The sequence below is a fragment of the Aedes aegypti genome, chromosome 3 (genome assembly GCF_002204515.2).
Source record: "Aedes aegypti strain LVP_AGWG chromosome 3, AaegL5.0 Primary Assembly, whole genome shotgun sequence".
In the NCBI taxonomy this organism is placed as follows: Eukaryota; Metazoa; Arthropoda; class Insecta; order Diptera; family Culicidae; genus Aedes; species Aedes aegypti.
Window position 1 is genome coordinate 86,731,878 of NC_035109.1, and position 17,232 is coordinate 86,749,109.

A 17,232-nucleotide genomic window follows, 5' to 3' on the forward strand; every position below is an offset into this window, starting at 1 on the left:
CAAAATAAAAATAAAATAAAAAAATCATTTTGGACTTAAAAAATTCGATGTTAGAAAAACATTTTTCCGTAAAATATGGAATGTATGGCCCACTTTTAGTAAATTTAATTACGAAACTCTTTGCTTAAGGATGATCAAAAACTGAAATGGCCGTTTTTTTTAAATCGACTTTAAAGTTTTGAATCATTTTTTTTCAGTGTAGAAAATTTATTTTTTATTTTTTGAATATTTTGTTTAAACTTCAGGAAATTTCACGACAGTCCCCCATACAACACTTTTTTTGTAGGTCTTACCGTTTTCGAATTATACACTGCCGTGAATCGCAAGTCAGTTCCATCTGAAAAAAGTAGGCATTGAGAAAATGGACTGTGAAGTTTTCAAACTCGTTTTCTATACGAATATTTAAAAAATTCCAGAGAATTGGAACATGTTCCTTACTGAATGAAACTTACAAAACATGCTTTTCACTACAATATCTTTCCGAGAAAAATATAAAGATGATCAGAACATGTTCCATTTTTGTGTTCCACGTTGCGAAAGTCGGTAGTGGGACTGATATGCGGTTACTTCTCATTATGGGACAATTTGACTTGCTGTTTTTTCCTATTTTTTCCAAACAAATCGTATCATTTCAATAGTGCAGCTGAAAGAGCATTGGAAGAGATGTTGAAAACTGAACTCAACTCAACTTTGACGAAAATGCAGATGGGACTGACTTGCGATTCACGGCAGTACAGGTTTATAAAAAAAAAGTAAAAAAAAAACTTTTACCCTTTCGAAATGTTAGTTTACATCGATTTTGAAAAAAAAAACAAAATATGCAAAGTATCTTAGTTTCACATACTTTTGACATCCAGAAAGTTTCATTAAATTCTGAAGGGGTGTTGCCAATCGCGTGTCAAGTTGGCGTGAAATCCGTCATTTACCATATCATGAATATATGCAAGTTGTCCGAACATCAAATACCATGAAGTACATTCAACGAAACGTTTATGATAGACTCCCCTGTACCCAGAATAGAAAACCCCCGCACGCGTACGCATAACAGCTTAGCACGATGCATCTAATTGGATGGAAACGATATGCAAATCATGCCTCATTCAACTAGCCATTTTCCCGAGTAATTATCTAACTGAAACGTATCGCGTCATGGTCATCGTCAGATTGTTGTAACGCACACTCCATACTGCAAAGTAGCTCTACCCACAAGCTAACTGCTTCGCGACGACGTTGCACTTCATCGCTTTGCTCGGCTCGGATAGCAACCTAACCGGCCGCCGGGAAGTCACTTGACATCGAATGCCGCACACGCGTAGGCTTGCAGTTTGAATAGAGATGCAGTTCGACGCGCAGCAAGATTCCGCCGCAGCTCCAAACTGGTTGAACGATCGCTTTCTGCAGGAAGTGATACGCAAAGCCAAAACCGACGGTACGATTTCGCTCTACCATAGCTGCAAGGTTCGGCCAGGTGGTCGGGATGGTGTTCAGCATGCGAGCAATCTCTTCCGCACCACTGTTCATTATCGGTCCAAACGAGAGCCGCGGGAGCAGGCGATCGATTTGATAATGAAGATCGACCGTGGGATGAGAAGTGATGCGCAATTTGCGACGGAAATCCGGATGTACAAGGAGGTTCTGCCGGCGATGGAGCAAGTGCTGAGAGATGTCGGAGAAACTATGGACGTTCCAAAGTTCGTTCTTTCATTTCATAGTGAGAAGGAATCATTCATGATAGATTTTATCTTTATATTTTAGATACTTTTTTTCGACCAGCGATCCTCGCAATTTGATCGTAATGGAAGATTTGTTCCCTTCTGGATGGGTTCAAAAACGGGAGCTGCATTCTTTCGATGATGCAAAATTGTGCATTGAAGCAATTTCTAAATTTCACGCAACAGCTTACGCTCTGGACAAGAAAGTACGTAACTTGTTATCTGAATTTGTCTCTCAATCATTTCCTAATCTCATAGTTTTTAGTCCAAACTAGTTTCTAGCATTTCGCGTGGAAACGTGGACATCCAGAAAATGGTTTCAGCAATAGACTCGCTGATTGAGTCCCTTTGCACGCGACCTGGTTGCAGTCAGATTGGATCGAAACTACGCTCCCTCAAACCACAATTCCAAGCTAAGCTGAAACAGATTTTCAGTCCCGCGAATCGCGATCATTTCGTCTGCATCCTGAACCATGGTGACATCAATGTGAGCAACCTCTGGTACAAATCGCACCCGGACAGTAAAGTGGCGATGATCGACTTCCAAAACTGCCACTGGGGAACGCCGGCCATCGATTTGTTGGGTTTGCTTGATTTGGTTCTGGATCGGAAGCTGAGAAGATCGCAGAGTGATCGATTGATTCGCGAATATCATCAAAGGCTGACGGATTCTCTTGCTCGGTTGGGATATAGAGGGGCGCCATTCAGCTTGCAGGAGCTTGTAAAGGAGCTTCGCAGTTGCGTCGTTCTTGGTAATTGAACATTTTTGAATCTATCACGAACATTTGTTATGTTTGTTTGTTTTTCACAGAACTGCTGCACTTGGCAATGCGAATTCAACGAAAAGGAGACAGTCATGTAGACGACAACAGAATTGACAGGGGAGCTGATGATGAGCTACAGCAGGATTTGAGCGAGTTGATGCGCAGAGGCATCCTTGATTAAAATTTATTTTTCAACGCTTGCAAAACTTGAAAATAAACACACCAAATGATTATCAGTAAAAATATTTGTCCACTAAATCGAAAAATAAATCAATCAATAAATGTACATATATGGACATTTTTTTGATATCAGTGGAATGGTAATGGAAACAGCCACCTGAAGAAATGCTGCATAACTTATCTACAATAGCGTTAGCGTAGTTACGGTATACTTCGTAGATTGGATACTAGCAATATTTATGTTTTTATTTGATAGTCTCATTTAGACCACTTTCCGGAACAAGGCTTGGGAGTTGACCTTAATCCAATATTAAATAAGAATACCAAACCATAAATATCGCTATTCCCGGCCACGCTCATCTTTACCGTAACTTGGGATTGGGGAAGAAAATGTTGATGTAGCACTTACTTAACGACAGGCCTCCGACTCAGAGACACCCTCATAAGTGCTACAGAGTTGGGGGTTGGAAAGAGTATTAGGTATTAGGATCAATGGTGGTACTGGCGGCTCATTATTGCTACCCCAACGTGTAGCTGGTTCTAAAATGTAAACAACCAAACAAAATTACGATCAAACAATGGTGAAGGCGTAATCAATATTGTCAAAAACATCCATTTTGAAAATTCAGCAGAATTTTCGGATTAAATTGCCAACAGCGCACTGTAGTAGCACGTAGCATATAACCACAGAACAGATGGGAAAGATGGCAACAAAAACAGCTGCCAAAATATACGCGAACACTAGCGCACCTGGTGGCGGCGGGCAAGCTTTTTACACTGTAAAGTTTTCGAAAAATGTACTGAATTAGACAAAAAAACTCGTCTTAATATTTTTTGAGATCTCTACTCCAAGGTTGTTGTAAAAGAAAGGTAATCTCCAGAAAAAGTGGAATGTATTCATTTAGTCTAAGTCTAAGTCTAACGATAGATGGTTTTGAATTTCCTCCCTGTTTTAGTAATAAGATCGTACAATATTTTATAGAATTGAATTCAAATGCGAATGAGATAAATGTTCGTTAAAATCATTTTTTAGATCTTTCAGGAATACCATTATCTTTAATTTAAGTGGGCAGGATCCGTCATTGATTTCGGAATTTTCAAAAGCAGTTTTTTCGTTCTAATTCTGATTTGCTGCTTACAAGTAATTTCTCGGCCTATCTTGATGCATGGAAAATTTCTGCAAGGAATCGATCAAGAATGCGCTTTTTTCTGATCGCAGTACGCAGTTGAAAAGAAATGTCAGTTAAGCCCTCAGTACACTGTTTGTCAAGTGTGCAAATTTTTCCGCACGCATAAACCAACATGCAAACATCGGTCTCAACAATAACGAAACATCTGAAGTGTCAAGTGGATATTGAAGTGTTAGTTTATGCGTGTGGAAAAATTTGCACACTTGGCAAAGAGTGTACTGAGGGCTTTAGAATGCACGATGTACAAATATTAAGAAGGTGATATATTCTGAAAACTGACAGCTACTTGACGACGTCATTCCTATCCACCTCGAACAAATTTCATAAAAAATTATCTAGTGGTCCGTAAGGTATATGGTACGATAGGAGTGACGTCACATGTTTACAATCACACTTGATATTTACATCAGTAAAGAGCCTGCTTTGTTATTTTTTATGCCGTGTTCAAATGGGAATCGCTGTGGAAAAATTTCATCAAGGAATCGGCGAGAAATTTCTTTAGCGATTCCTTTTCAGTAGCAAATCAGGCTTAAATCAAGAAAATTATCAGGAAAATGTGTTCACTGTATTCTATTCTCTAACCGAAATGCAGTGAACACATTTCCATCGAATAATTTTTAGTTTTTAACAGAAAAACTGGTTTTGAAGTTTCGATGATGGCGAAGATTTCGATGACGGAGCCTTGAACGTTAATCTGCAATTTTTCCGGAAATTTAAATTACAGTTACTGAACACAAAATGGTCAAGTTTGGAAGCATAGACCTCGGCTTCTAGTGCTCCGATTAACTTGAAATTTTAACCGTAGCTCAGACATAACTTTTCCTGAAATTAAATTCACTATTTTTACACACATTGTTGTTCAGTTTTTGCAAATATAACATTTAGCAAAAACGGCATATAATTTTTTGAAAACAAGCAATTTTACTGTAAAATTTTATTACCAAACTTGTAATTATCAACAAATGTATCATATTTGCAGAGGAGGATTTATTGGCATTTTCGTCTTAATTTGTGTTTTGTTATAACTCAAAAGTTTTTTTTTGTGAGTTACTGTAAATTTCCAACTGCGCGATTGTCAAGTTATTTACAAGCTGTGGTGAAAACTTCAGGTCAAACGAAGCACTAGTAGCCTTCAAACTCGACAATTGTGTAGTATTGTATTAAGAAAATAATACCATGCAAATTTCACACAATATTCCAGATTTGGAATTTATTTTTCTTATACAACAATGTGTGTAGTAAGTTATTTTACAATTTGAACATTATTTTCGATAACATTTCCTCAACTTTTTCGGGTCTTTCTTTTCTTTGATGATCAGACTAAGAAGAAAGTAAAGGAAGATTTCTTTAAAACTTACATTTTTTAAATTGAAAATAAATGGTAGGTGACTTAAACGCTTGGTGTATTTGTTCAAGAGTCTCCAGATTTTTTTTTTGCGATTCATAGGATTTTGAACAAAAAAAAACTTCTCATCAGGTCTAATGATTTTTAATTCGCCTATTTGAATATGTAGAGTAGTTATTCGGTTAATATAGTGATACTGGGGATGTCGGGTCAGCAATTGTACGTAAATTCACCAAAAACTATATTCTAAACTTTTTCTTATATTGTCTCTTGACTCGAAACATTTTGACGTTTGATCGGCCTGCTGGTTTACTGAACTAGGCACATGTTCATCCATGTTAATATCAGTTATACAAACAATAATTATTCTGTACATATTGAGAAAAAAAACAATGAAGTGGAGTTAGTTTTAGAGTTGGCGACCATTATGATACAACCACAAATCATATTAGAAATATCGGATTAGTTTGGTATCTACGCTCAACATTGCGGTTAAAGGCTGGTTTCCCACTGACAAGAAAAGGAATCGCCTATTTCGATGCGTGGAAAAATTTTTCCCCAGAAATGGTCAAGAAAATCACATTTTTGATCCCAGTACGCAATTGAGAAAAGAAATGTCATTTCAAAGAGGGCTCCCTGTAGGAAATTTCTTGACCCATTCAGTCAGGGAATTTCTTTACTTTTCTTGAGCGAAACAGCATACTTAGCTTAAGACGCCTAATCGGTTCGATATAATTCCGCACTTCGATCCGCATTTTTTAAGAAATTCGTGGAGATAAATTACCAACGATTAGTATAAATTCCATTTAATAAACTACAGAGACAACAACTAATAAATACACTATTTGTTTTTAATTTTGGAGAACGCACTCTGGTAGAATACCAGAATTAGGTAATCGTTTCTCCTCACTGGCTATGAATCAAAAGTCAGCCATCAATTGTCCTCTGGATAGCAAATCTGATGCGCTATATAACGTGCCATGACAGGCGGTCTGAGGATTTGGAGAAAAATCTTTTTCATGCATTTCAAACTAATGGTGCCGGTGCAAAATAAAATTGTATTCATTTATATCAATGAAATATAATAACATAACACCACGATAAATTAATCAACCTTGCACTCGTCTAAAAACTTGCACAACAGACTGACAGCTATTTTTTTTTGCTTTACTTACATCATAGCAAACCTTTGGTGGTCATAGGAATGAATGAATGGACCGATGCACGAGTTCATTATTTTGACGTTTGAGCGGTGCCAAATTCACTGGTTTCCATGGTCACATAAACAACACGGCACCGCTAAAACGTCAAATAGTGAACCCGTGCATAGGTCCATAATGTTAACCGCATCCTTCACGAGAGTGTTAATGCGATCGTGATGGAAGAGCCGCTGCGTGTTTCATTGCACTTCACATGAAATTTGAAATGCGTTCATATATTTCCATGAGAATTGGCTTTAATTCGAACGAAATTTTGTTTGATGATTGCTCATGCTTGAATGGTTGATGCTTGAGCATTACACGATGGAAGAAAAATGTGCACATGATTGAATTTAACGTTTTTTTCGATAACAAATTTATTCACCGTGCCGCAAGGGGCTGAAGAAGGTTGGTAGTTGTTGGTTCATGTCAAAAACTCCGGTCCCACATATAGCATGTAACCAGTTGCCATACCATGTTTCTACACTTTCCCAATCCAATAAGATGTGAAAGCCAATTATCAGGGGAAAACTGTTTATATTTGTAATGCTTAAAGTTTCGGGCTTTGTTGACAAATGTTCCGATTTAGGTTCAAGGCTTACTGTGATGGCAGATCAATAATGTTTATATAACGTCAAACAAATTATACGAGCGAAGGAAACCATTTTAGACGAAATTAACGTCAATATCCTGCACTCTAAATTCCGATGGGCAAACAATGTTTTATTCGCCTACTCTTCTACGTATTTCCTCGTATTCTAGCCGAAAATGGCTTTTTGTTCTAAGATGGCTATCTGTTCTGTGATATAACTGTTTGCAAACAATATCCTTCAAACGCATTTATTACCTGTAATCTTGAGAATAATATTTTTTACTATTCCGCATTAAGCCTGGTTCTGGACTTAGGTTTTCGGCTTTTCAATTTTACTCCCATTTGACAGCCGTCCTCCACCCTTGATTAGTATTCATCTGAAAAGCTGGCGATAGACCCAGAGCATATGTTGTTTAATGGTTAGTAATTTAGTCTTTTGAACGCCGGCAATCAAAAGCGAAAACAGCATTTTATTTACAGTATAAGGAACATTATTTCGATTAGGCGTTTCACCGTATTAAACGCAAAAATCTGAACACGACGGTCGTAACATCTGAAATCCGGTTTTTTTCAAACTGGTCCACCGTTCAACGTCCTACGTTCAACGTTTATCTGGTTTAACTGCCGGATTTCCGTACCACAATTTCTACTCTCAAATTGAGCACAGCACACACTCGATCGCAGCACTGTAAAAGTAATTTCTCATGCGCTCTCACTTGTATCGTCCTTTTTCATTGCGTCACAAAACATCACTATGTAATAACTTCTTTCTGAATAATTTTCGGGTGGCATAGCACCATCATCCCCTTCAACATTTCACAGGCCGAATCGAAACAAATGTGGAACCGAAAAAAAAACGTGACAGCTCGCTCAAAAACGCAGCAACCCGCGCGTACAGCTTGCTGCGATCTTCATGCTGCATAACTTATCTACACGGTGTCTCTGGTAGAACAACATTAATATAAAAAATCAGTATCCCTAAAACATCCACCAAATGAAAGCTTAGGCTTTCCCCTTTCATTTGAGAATTGTTTGGAAATGTTCTATCGGGGGGTCCTGAACATTTTTTTCAAAACAGCAGAATGCCGTTTTTTCAGTACTGATTTCTTAATTATGGTTCACACAGTCATTTTCATTCATGCTTATCAAGGTAGCCATGAGAAATTTTACTACGAATAGTTAACCAATTAATAAAAAGGATTTAGCATTATACCATGCTATTTAAACCAATTACATACACGACATATCGATAAATTAAATACGGATAATACGGCTTACAACTGCTCACTATTGTACATTACTACAGCTCAAAAAAGCTGTCGATCATATCCTTCGGAGTTCTCCGGAACCTTAACATGATTCCAAGAAACTTGAAAATCGAAATGCACGGTTTTACTGGCGTGTTTCCCGTATTTGCTCAAACCACTCTCTGTGATTTTAAAAAACTCCGGGATATGATAGTGCAAATATGGAATTTCGAGCTATTGGGTAAGCAATCCGCGTTTTTGAAAAGTTCTCAACATTTCTGCAAAATCATCATCTAGATTCGTTTGAAAACAACTTTTATGTGCCTGATCAGAACGATCAAGCGCCTGAAATACATTTTTTCATTGAAAAGAGATAATTTACAGAACAGTACGATAAATTACAATTACTAGCAAACTTAGATCCCATTACACTTCCAAAACATGCCGATTTTTCAAAAGCTTCTGACAGTTTCAGCTGGTGAATCCACATTTGTTGCGGCGTTGGCAAATGATGATCCTCACCTGTGATAAAAGAATTAATTTTAAGGTCATCTTAATGAATCCGCCAGTTTATGGTCCAAGCCGAGACTTTTCCATTTCGCGGACGTGTATGTGACCAAGTATTCGTGGATGACCAGCTACTTTGGATTAATCCTTTTTGTGTGGTACAGTATGGACAAGGAAATGTTGAACTATCTCCCATTATTACGCAAAACAGATTGACGATTTTCAAATCTCCAGCAATGAAGCACCTAAAATTATTCAAAAGCAACAGTGTCTTCCAGATATTCTCAATATTGCCATATTTTTCTGGAACGCCAGAAGCAACAGCAAGCAGAAACAGTATTTTTACACCAGTATCCTTACATCGGCCTTGAGTCCCGATGACGTCGGAATTATGCTCGATAATCGACAGGGTAGAGGATAAAAGGACCCTTCTCCATCGCTGGCAGATCGAACTGCCCAGGCCAACCCCCTTTTTTGGACGTCACATAATCTACTAACCCCTGAACGTTATTACAGTATATTACAGGTTTTAATTTAGTTTATGAATTAACGTTTAAATCAAAGTGCAGATGTGTTACCTCTAAAAACCCCTGATCTGATTGGTTAAGTCTCCTAAGTTTGAAAGAGATGTTTGGGGCGATTGCAACATCCAAACCCCTTAGACAGCTTCTCAACTGCAACGCTTATCTGGTGCTCAAATCACTTTTTTTTATCCAAAACAAGTAATCAGCGAACAAATGTTTTTTTTCAGGTTGCACAGATGTTGATTCTCAATTGGGTGGTAAACCGTGTAGATTCGAACACCCAACCAATTCAGTTGGCACTTACTTTTTGCATTTTATTTATTTATTTATTTATTTATTTATTTGCTACATTCATCTAACATCATTGTCTACATGAATAAAACTTAAACTAAACAAACGCATTGGAAACAAGTAGTCGATATCTAAAAGTATGAGTACTAATAGAGAAGTCAAACAGATTGTACACACGATTGAACAAAGAACACATTACACGAATTGGCTCATTTTGACCATAATCAGTACGTCTTAAATCTAATCTAAGAAAGTCAGTGTGTCTTAAGCTACGAGAAACTACATTGATATTGATTTGCGAAAGAATATTAGGTGCATCAATACTACCTATTAGCAGTTTTTGCACAAACAATACCCTCTCAAGTTGTCGCCGCCTCTGTAATGTGTCCATTCCAAGGAGTCGACATCGGTTCTGATACGGCGGAAGAGTAGCGGGATCACGCCATGGAAGAAACCTCAACGCATAACGGATGAATCGAGATTGAACGGCTTCTATCCTAGATGTCCAAATACCGGTGTACGGGCTCCAAACCACAGAAGCGTACTCGAGCACAGAGCGCACTAGAGAATAATACAGTGCACGGAGACAGTGTGGGTCTCTGAATTCACTGGAGATTCTGAATATAAAACCCAGATTTCGGTTTGCCTTGGCAATTGTGATGGAGTAATGCTCTCTAAAAGACAGTTTCGTGTCCAAATGTACACCAAGGTCCTTGATAACAGCCACTCGATCTATTTGCTCTCCGCGAATATTGTAGTTCCAGATAATTGGATTTTTTCTGCGAGTGAAAGATATTATCGAACACTTATTCGTGCTAATTGTAAGTTCGTTGACTTCACACCAATCTGAAAAACTATCAACGTAATTTTGAAGCTCCTGGCAGTTTTCAGATGATCTAACGACGAGATATATCTTCAAATCATCGGCATACATGAGCCGGCATCCACGCGGTAGAACTGCACAAACGTCGTTGAAAGACATAGAAAATAGCAGTGGACCGAGGTTGCTCCCCTGGGGAACACCAGAACTGTTGGAAAAATAGCTGGATTGAGATGTTCCTATTTTAACAGACAGACGACGGTTCGTTAAATATGAGTGCAGCCAGTTGACGAAGTTTGATGCGGCACCCATCCGTTGTATCTTTGCGAGCAGCAACGAGTGGTCTACACGGTCAAATGCAGCTTTCAAGTCTGTGTAGATGGTATCAATCTGAGCTCCACTCTCCATGTTTTGTATGCAAAATGAAGTAAATTCAGTTAGGTTTGTGACCGTTGACCTGCCAGCATAAAATCCATGCTGATCACACGAGATGTGATTTTTAATTTCGTGGAATAGCATATCGCTCACAAGAATTTCTAGCAATTTAGAGCCTGTGCATAATGAAGTAATGCCACGGTAATTAGATACGTTTCCACGGTCCCCCTTTTTGTACACAGGAAACAGAGTCGATTCTTTCCATTCATCTGGGAAAGCTGATTGTGCCATTGATAAATTACAAATTGCTGTCAATGGACCAGCAAGTGCAGTTCCACACATTTTGAACACAATTGGCGGGATACCATCCGGGCCTGGCTGATACGAAGACTTAAGTTTATTAATGGCGCTACCGATATCTTCTTCAGAAAACGTAATGTTTTGCATATTGAGTATACCCTCCGGAACATTCCGCAAAGCGGCAGTAATGTGTTGCGACGATGTCACGCCTGGTTTGAAAACGCTTGAAAAATGACATGCAAAGAGTCTGCATATCTCAGCCGGAGAAGCTCCTGAGTCAGTACCGTAGGACATAATGGCCGGAAGTCCATTCTCTTTACGTTTTTCATTTACGAACGACCAAAACTTTTTAGGATTATTTTTAAGTTCATTTTGCTTTCTCTGTACATACAGTGAATAAAGCAAGCGATTGTAATTCTTATATCTGTTGCTGGCCATCTGAAACTGTCGTTTGGTGGCTGGATTTCGATTTGCAGAGTAGAGACGCAGATACCTGGCCCGCTCTCTTTTCAGAATTCTTAGCCCAGAATTCGACCATGGAGGGCTACGAGCGGCTCGATGTGAAGGGACATACACACGGAACAACTCAGTGAGAGTATTAGTCAGAATTCGAACAGCTTCGTTGACATTGTCTGCAGCGTGCAGTGCTGTCCAATCGGTTTCCAAAAGAGCAAGATTTAGCGCAGTAAAATCAGTTTTGCGAAAATTGAGCTGAGGTACTACAGCAGATTCTACGAAAGACACGATTCTCGGACATTTAAAGGAAACCAATAATGCCGGGTGGAATGCATCAATCTCAACCAGCGGCTCAACTGCTTCTGTAACATTGCATTGCCTAGCGGATTGTTCGTTACAGTAAACAAGGTCCAGTTTACGATTCATGTGATTCACAACTGGATTTAGTTGCTTCATATTGAGTAGTGACATACCATCAATGAGTGCCGAGCTAGATCTACTGAAAGTTGATTCACTTGGGTCGGGGTAAAAATAATCGTTGAAATCAGTTTTCCAAACCAGACCAGGCTGGTTAAAATCACCCAATAAGAGAATAGAGTCACGTGGCCCCGAACGATCGGTAACATGACTGACACATTCTATGTGTTTCTCAATGTTGCTGGAATCCATTGCTTGTTCAGGGGATATGTATATTACACCAATGTAAGCATTACTGCTAGCTGTAGTAACGCGAACCCATAGCTGTTCCAGTTCCATATGCATGGTGAGAGCTACAGAGCTAGACTTCAGATGGTTCGAAACGGCGATAAGAACACCACCACCACGTTTTTTGCCGGTTAGCTCAGCGTTTCGATCCTTTCGGTATACAGTGAATCTGTCGCCAAACAAAAGTTGTGAGATGAAGTCTTCGTTCAACCAGGTTTCGGTGATAACAATCACGTCGTGATCCGAATCCGTTGCAGCAAGAAAGAATTCATCCACCTTCGTGCGCAAACCTCTCACGTTCTGGTAGAAGATGTTGAGACTGCCGTGAGTACCCTCAACGTGGGACTCATTATCCGTCGTAAACTTTCCCTCTGTATCGTTTACAATCGGGCTCCTGGATTGCAACGCAGTTTTGTCTGTGGGTGGTTGAGTATCATCGAGCGTATAAGTTTGCACTGGCAGTGAAGTCTGTAAGATGGGGTTCTCGCTATGACACAGTGTAGCAGTCTTCCTCGCTTCGGCGAGACATATACCAGTCCTATAATTACCTGAGAGAACAGGAGAATCCACCGAAGACTGGTCGAAAACACGATCGTTGATTTGCTCAGGAGCACACAATGAGAGTGGCGATGGTTGATCAGTCGAAAGTTGAGCCACATCGGAAGATGACGTATTACTCTGCACTAGAGTCAAGTTCTGCAAGATCGATTTTTTCCTATGACAAAGTGTAGCGGTCGTCCCCACTTCGGCGGGACATATACCAATCTTATATTTACCTGAAAGAACAGGATCATCCACAGAAGATTGGTGAACACGGTCCGCAGTCCGCACTGCTAGCGGGGAAGGTAATGTTGATTGCTAGATGGAGTAGTCTATATTTTGACGTGCCTTGTTGAAACGCTTGATATAAATAGGGCATTTCTGACTCCAGGAGGAATGATGGATATCAGCCAGATGATCCGACTTCGCAGTTCGCAGGCTATTCATCTTGTCGCAGTTGACGCATTTCACAAAATCTGAGACACACTCGCTTATTTCATGACATTCCGCGCACCTTGGACAGCAGACAGGCTTTTCACACGAAGATGCCAAATGGCCATATTCAGAACAGTTGTAGCAGCGTTTAACGTTGATATTCTCAACTACACGACATCTTTCCCATCCGATATAGACACGTTGGAGTTTCATAATTGCATCGAAAGATGGAGCGTCAAGTTCAAGAACAACATTGAATTTATTTAAATTCTTATTTTGTGGTTCTGCAATGCGTATTAACCAAGCTTTGAACGTAGATGGAAGATTGTTCTGAGTTTTGATTTTCTGGATTAGAACACTTTCGTCGAATTTGCTAGTTAGACCAATCAGCTTCACTCTTGGGTTCAGTGGTTTCATAACTTCAACTGTGTATTTATCCGACAGTGCATCAGTGGCTGCAGAAACAAGTTTCGATGCATGTTCTTTCGAGTCACATTGAATGGTAACCTCACCGGAATCTCGGAAATGCACTTCCTTAACCGCAAAAGCAATGGGATCTAGTTTATCACACATGTCCGATTTAGTGACCTCATATTGCTGACTACACTTGGGACGCAACAGAACAGTTTTTTCAAATCTCTCAATGCGTTTTGTTTTAACCAGTGGTGATATTGGCTGATTTGAATGGCTTGTAGAGGCACAAGAAGCTGCATCACTTTGGACAACAATTCTTGGTGCAGGCAACCTGCGTTTACCAGATCGCAGTGTTCCGCCAATCTCATGCTGAGTTTGAGCTGAGTTACTATCAGTAGGTTTCTCTGATGTGGACTTTTTCCTTTTCGTATTGATATTGTTACGACATACAGCAGCATAAGACTCTTTTTCTTGATCCTCATCGCTAATACAGTTAATATTAGCGGCGCTCAGAAAACTGTTGCTGTTTAGCAGCTGATGATGAATTGTTGACTCGATTCTGGATATGCTATTTTCAAATGCCTGAAGTTGCGTTTTGATTCCACTTTCAACATTCGACGTCAAATCGTTGAACTTACAATTCAGTGCGTCGAATTTTTCAACCAATTCCGAACATTTTTGCTGCAGTTTGTTGAGGCATATTTGTGCTTTCCTGCAGTCAAAGCACATGTACTTTAGACCTACGTTGTCTTTCAGTGCATTGGCACCAGCTCTAGTCAGATCAGAACATCGTACATGCAGAATTTTGTTGCATCCACCAAAGCAGTAAACACGATCGGTCTCGGCAACAATGCTCTGTACACACACATCACACAGCACCGACGTCATCTCGAACGGTCTTCGGTCGCCCTGTAGCGGGCTGGATGATGAATTCAATAGACTGTCTGTTGTTTGCTTTGCAATCTCCGTCGACAAGAAATTATATTTTTGGATAAAATCGTATCTTCTTAGGTTTATCGGTTTCGATTAATATCTCGATAGAGACAATGTCAAACACTGAATACACAGATATCACTTTACAGTTTATACGACAAAAATAACATGATTAAAAGTGCGTTCACATTCCGTAACTTTACGATACACACGAATCGCCGACGCTACCAAAGCAAGATGTGTCTACCACGTTTTCCCTTTAGTTTTGGTGAGATTGTTGTTCTCATATCATTACATGCTTCGAGTGGTAGGTTTTAAATTGTATTTATATTTATACAGTACTAAATTCAAAAGTTTAAAATGGTTACTGAACGAATAAACGTGCAAGCTCGACATATTTTTGTAGGACACTTCCAGACTGTAATCCTGATGTCGTGAAGAATGTGCTGTTCAATAATATCAACCACTATTGCTGATAACGGTTGCAGATACATATTCTTTAAACACAATACGCAAACCTGCGAACGATTGTCTTCGTGGCTTTTCGGTATCATGTTTTAGGTCTCCTGACAGAGTGTAGCGTAAATATATATTTATTGATATGTGTGAAATTGGGATATATTTATTGTACAGTGAAACCTCCATGAGTCGATATTGAAGGGACCATCGACTCATGGAAATATCGAGTCATGGAACAGCAACCCTTTGGAAAGCTGCTTCTAGGGACCATCATAGTAACCATGAAATTTTGTTTTTAGTATGGTTCCATGAGTCGATATCGAGTAATGGAACATCGACTCATGGAGGTATCACTGTAATTATTAACAAAAACAAGCTTGTTACATGGAAATCTGGACAAACATTTAAAAAGGGCACATCGACATTGGCAAACAATGGCTTTGTAAGACGCTGTTGAGCCCAATTCAACTCGATCACGCTCACCAATACTACTATCAGGAAGAGCTAACACTAATCTTTCTGATAGTGGTGTTAGTTTGCATGGGCGAGCTAAAAAGGGCTCAACAGCAACGTTTCTGAACAAAAAGCTCCCCAGACAACCAAAATGTACGTATAACGAAATCACCTGGAGGCTTTGTATGTGCAAAATTTAACTTATTAGATGTCGCGAAAAGGCCTTCTACGTGCAAAAGTGGAGGCGATATACGTGCATGTATTATGTGATGATTGATAGCATACAATGCGAGTGTATAAATTTTCTACCGAACTAACCTGTAATCTAATGCGACTTAACTTATGATAACAAATGTTGATTTGACAGCTGTTACGGATTGATTCGACTTAGTTTGTACGAGTGTACGGGACGAAGCAAAATGTACAAATGAACTCAGAAAAAGAGCGTTTTATGCGACGAAGCTCAACAATCTGACGATTTTATCAACCGTGTTTTGCGGGTTTGATGTGTTTTGTATGAATAAACGAGTTATTACGTGAACTTTTATGCGATTTCTGGTTGTCTGGGTCAAGACCTCTCCAGCCCTTTTCAAATGTTTGTCCAGAAATATTTGTCATGGCCTTCTACGGTTCGATTGAGTTGTCATCATATGGTACAAGCGATTCATTGTATCATACTATTGGTGGAAGAACATCACCTATGGTACGTATCTCTTACTAAAATAAAAAAAATGTTCAGGACCCCCCGATAGAACATTTTCAAACCGGTCTCAAATAAAAGGAGAAAGCCTAAGCTTTCATTTGGTGGGTGTTTCAGTGATACTGATTTTTTTATATTAAGGTTTTCTACCAGAGACACCGTGATCTACAATATTGCTGTTTGCGTTTGACGTGCAAATCCACTCTAACTGGGCTTCAAATGCGGTAACACAAAGTAACCAAAGGATACTTAGCAACCATGATCCATATCACCGCCAACCTAGCAAAGAAAATCGATATTTGACTTCGCCTTCCTTGTTAAAAATCTTACCGCGTTTGGTGTTCCCGCATTTTAAATTTGCATTTCAAACGCACTCAGCAATATCCACAAAGTAGATTTTAAAATCATCGCAAACTGTGGCAAACATAAAGAAAGTGATTTTTTTCCGAACGCGTGCATCCTTTCTAAAAACAGTGTCAACGTGAGCTATCAGTTCGATGCTTTGAATAACTTTTCCGATCAGTAAACCGAAGCAGTTTCCAATCCAGGTTTTTCAGTTCAAATAAGGATGCAAAGGGTTCCACCAATCGTGGTCATTATTTCCAAATTCGAAAATAAAAATGCAGATATATCAGGATAGTACACATTTTCATAATATAAATGCACAGTATTGATGTTTAGGAACTGTGAGGAGCATTTAGATTGTTTATTTCTACAGGTTCGTAATGCAAGTTGATTGAAGACTCCTATCAATCAATAGGATTTTGTAATAAATCATTATTAGTTTCAGTTTTCTTGGCTAGAATTTCAATAAATGTAATATAGAATATTAAAACAATAATCACATAAATGTCCTTTGTATCATAACGTGCGTCATATTTGTGAAAAAAAACTACAAGGAAGTGGGTCAAGCTTATCATTGTTGTTTTTTTTTTTTCAATAAAAATGAAACAAGAAACAACTTCTTTTTCACTGTTCATCCTCATCCTTCTGCTTCTTCTTCTTATTTTTGGAATTATATTTCAACTTAGTATTCTTATAAACACTTCCACGGTTATCAACTGAGCGGTTTATTTGCCAAGGTTCAATTT

At 39.0% G+C, this 17,232-nt stretch overlaps 2 protein-coding genes across 2 annotated transcripts in view; both read left to right on the forward strand.

The window, feature by feature from the left end:
• LOC5564275 (dopamine D2-like receptor) overlaps positions 1-17,232 on the forward strand; it is a 754,420-nt gene that overhangs the window by 694,597 nt on the left and 42,591 nt on the right.
• LOC5564274 lies at positions 1,210-2,762 on the forward strand. Its single transcript, XM_001648574.2, has 4 exons — positions 1,210-1,691; positions 1,756-1,918; positions 1,978-2,464; positions 2,524-2,762. The coding sequence occupies exons 1-4, from the start codon at positions 1,336-1,338 to the stop codon at positions 2,655-2,657; spliced, it is 1,140 nt and encodes a 379-aa protein (XP_001648624.2). The 5' UTR covers positions 1,210-1,335; the 3' UTR covers positions 2,658-2,762.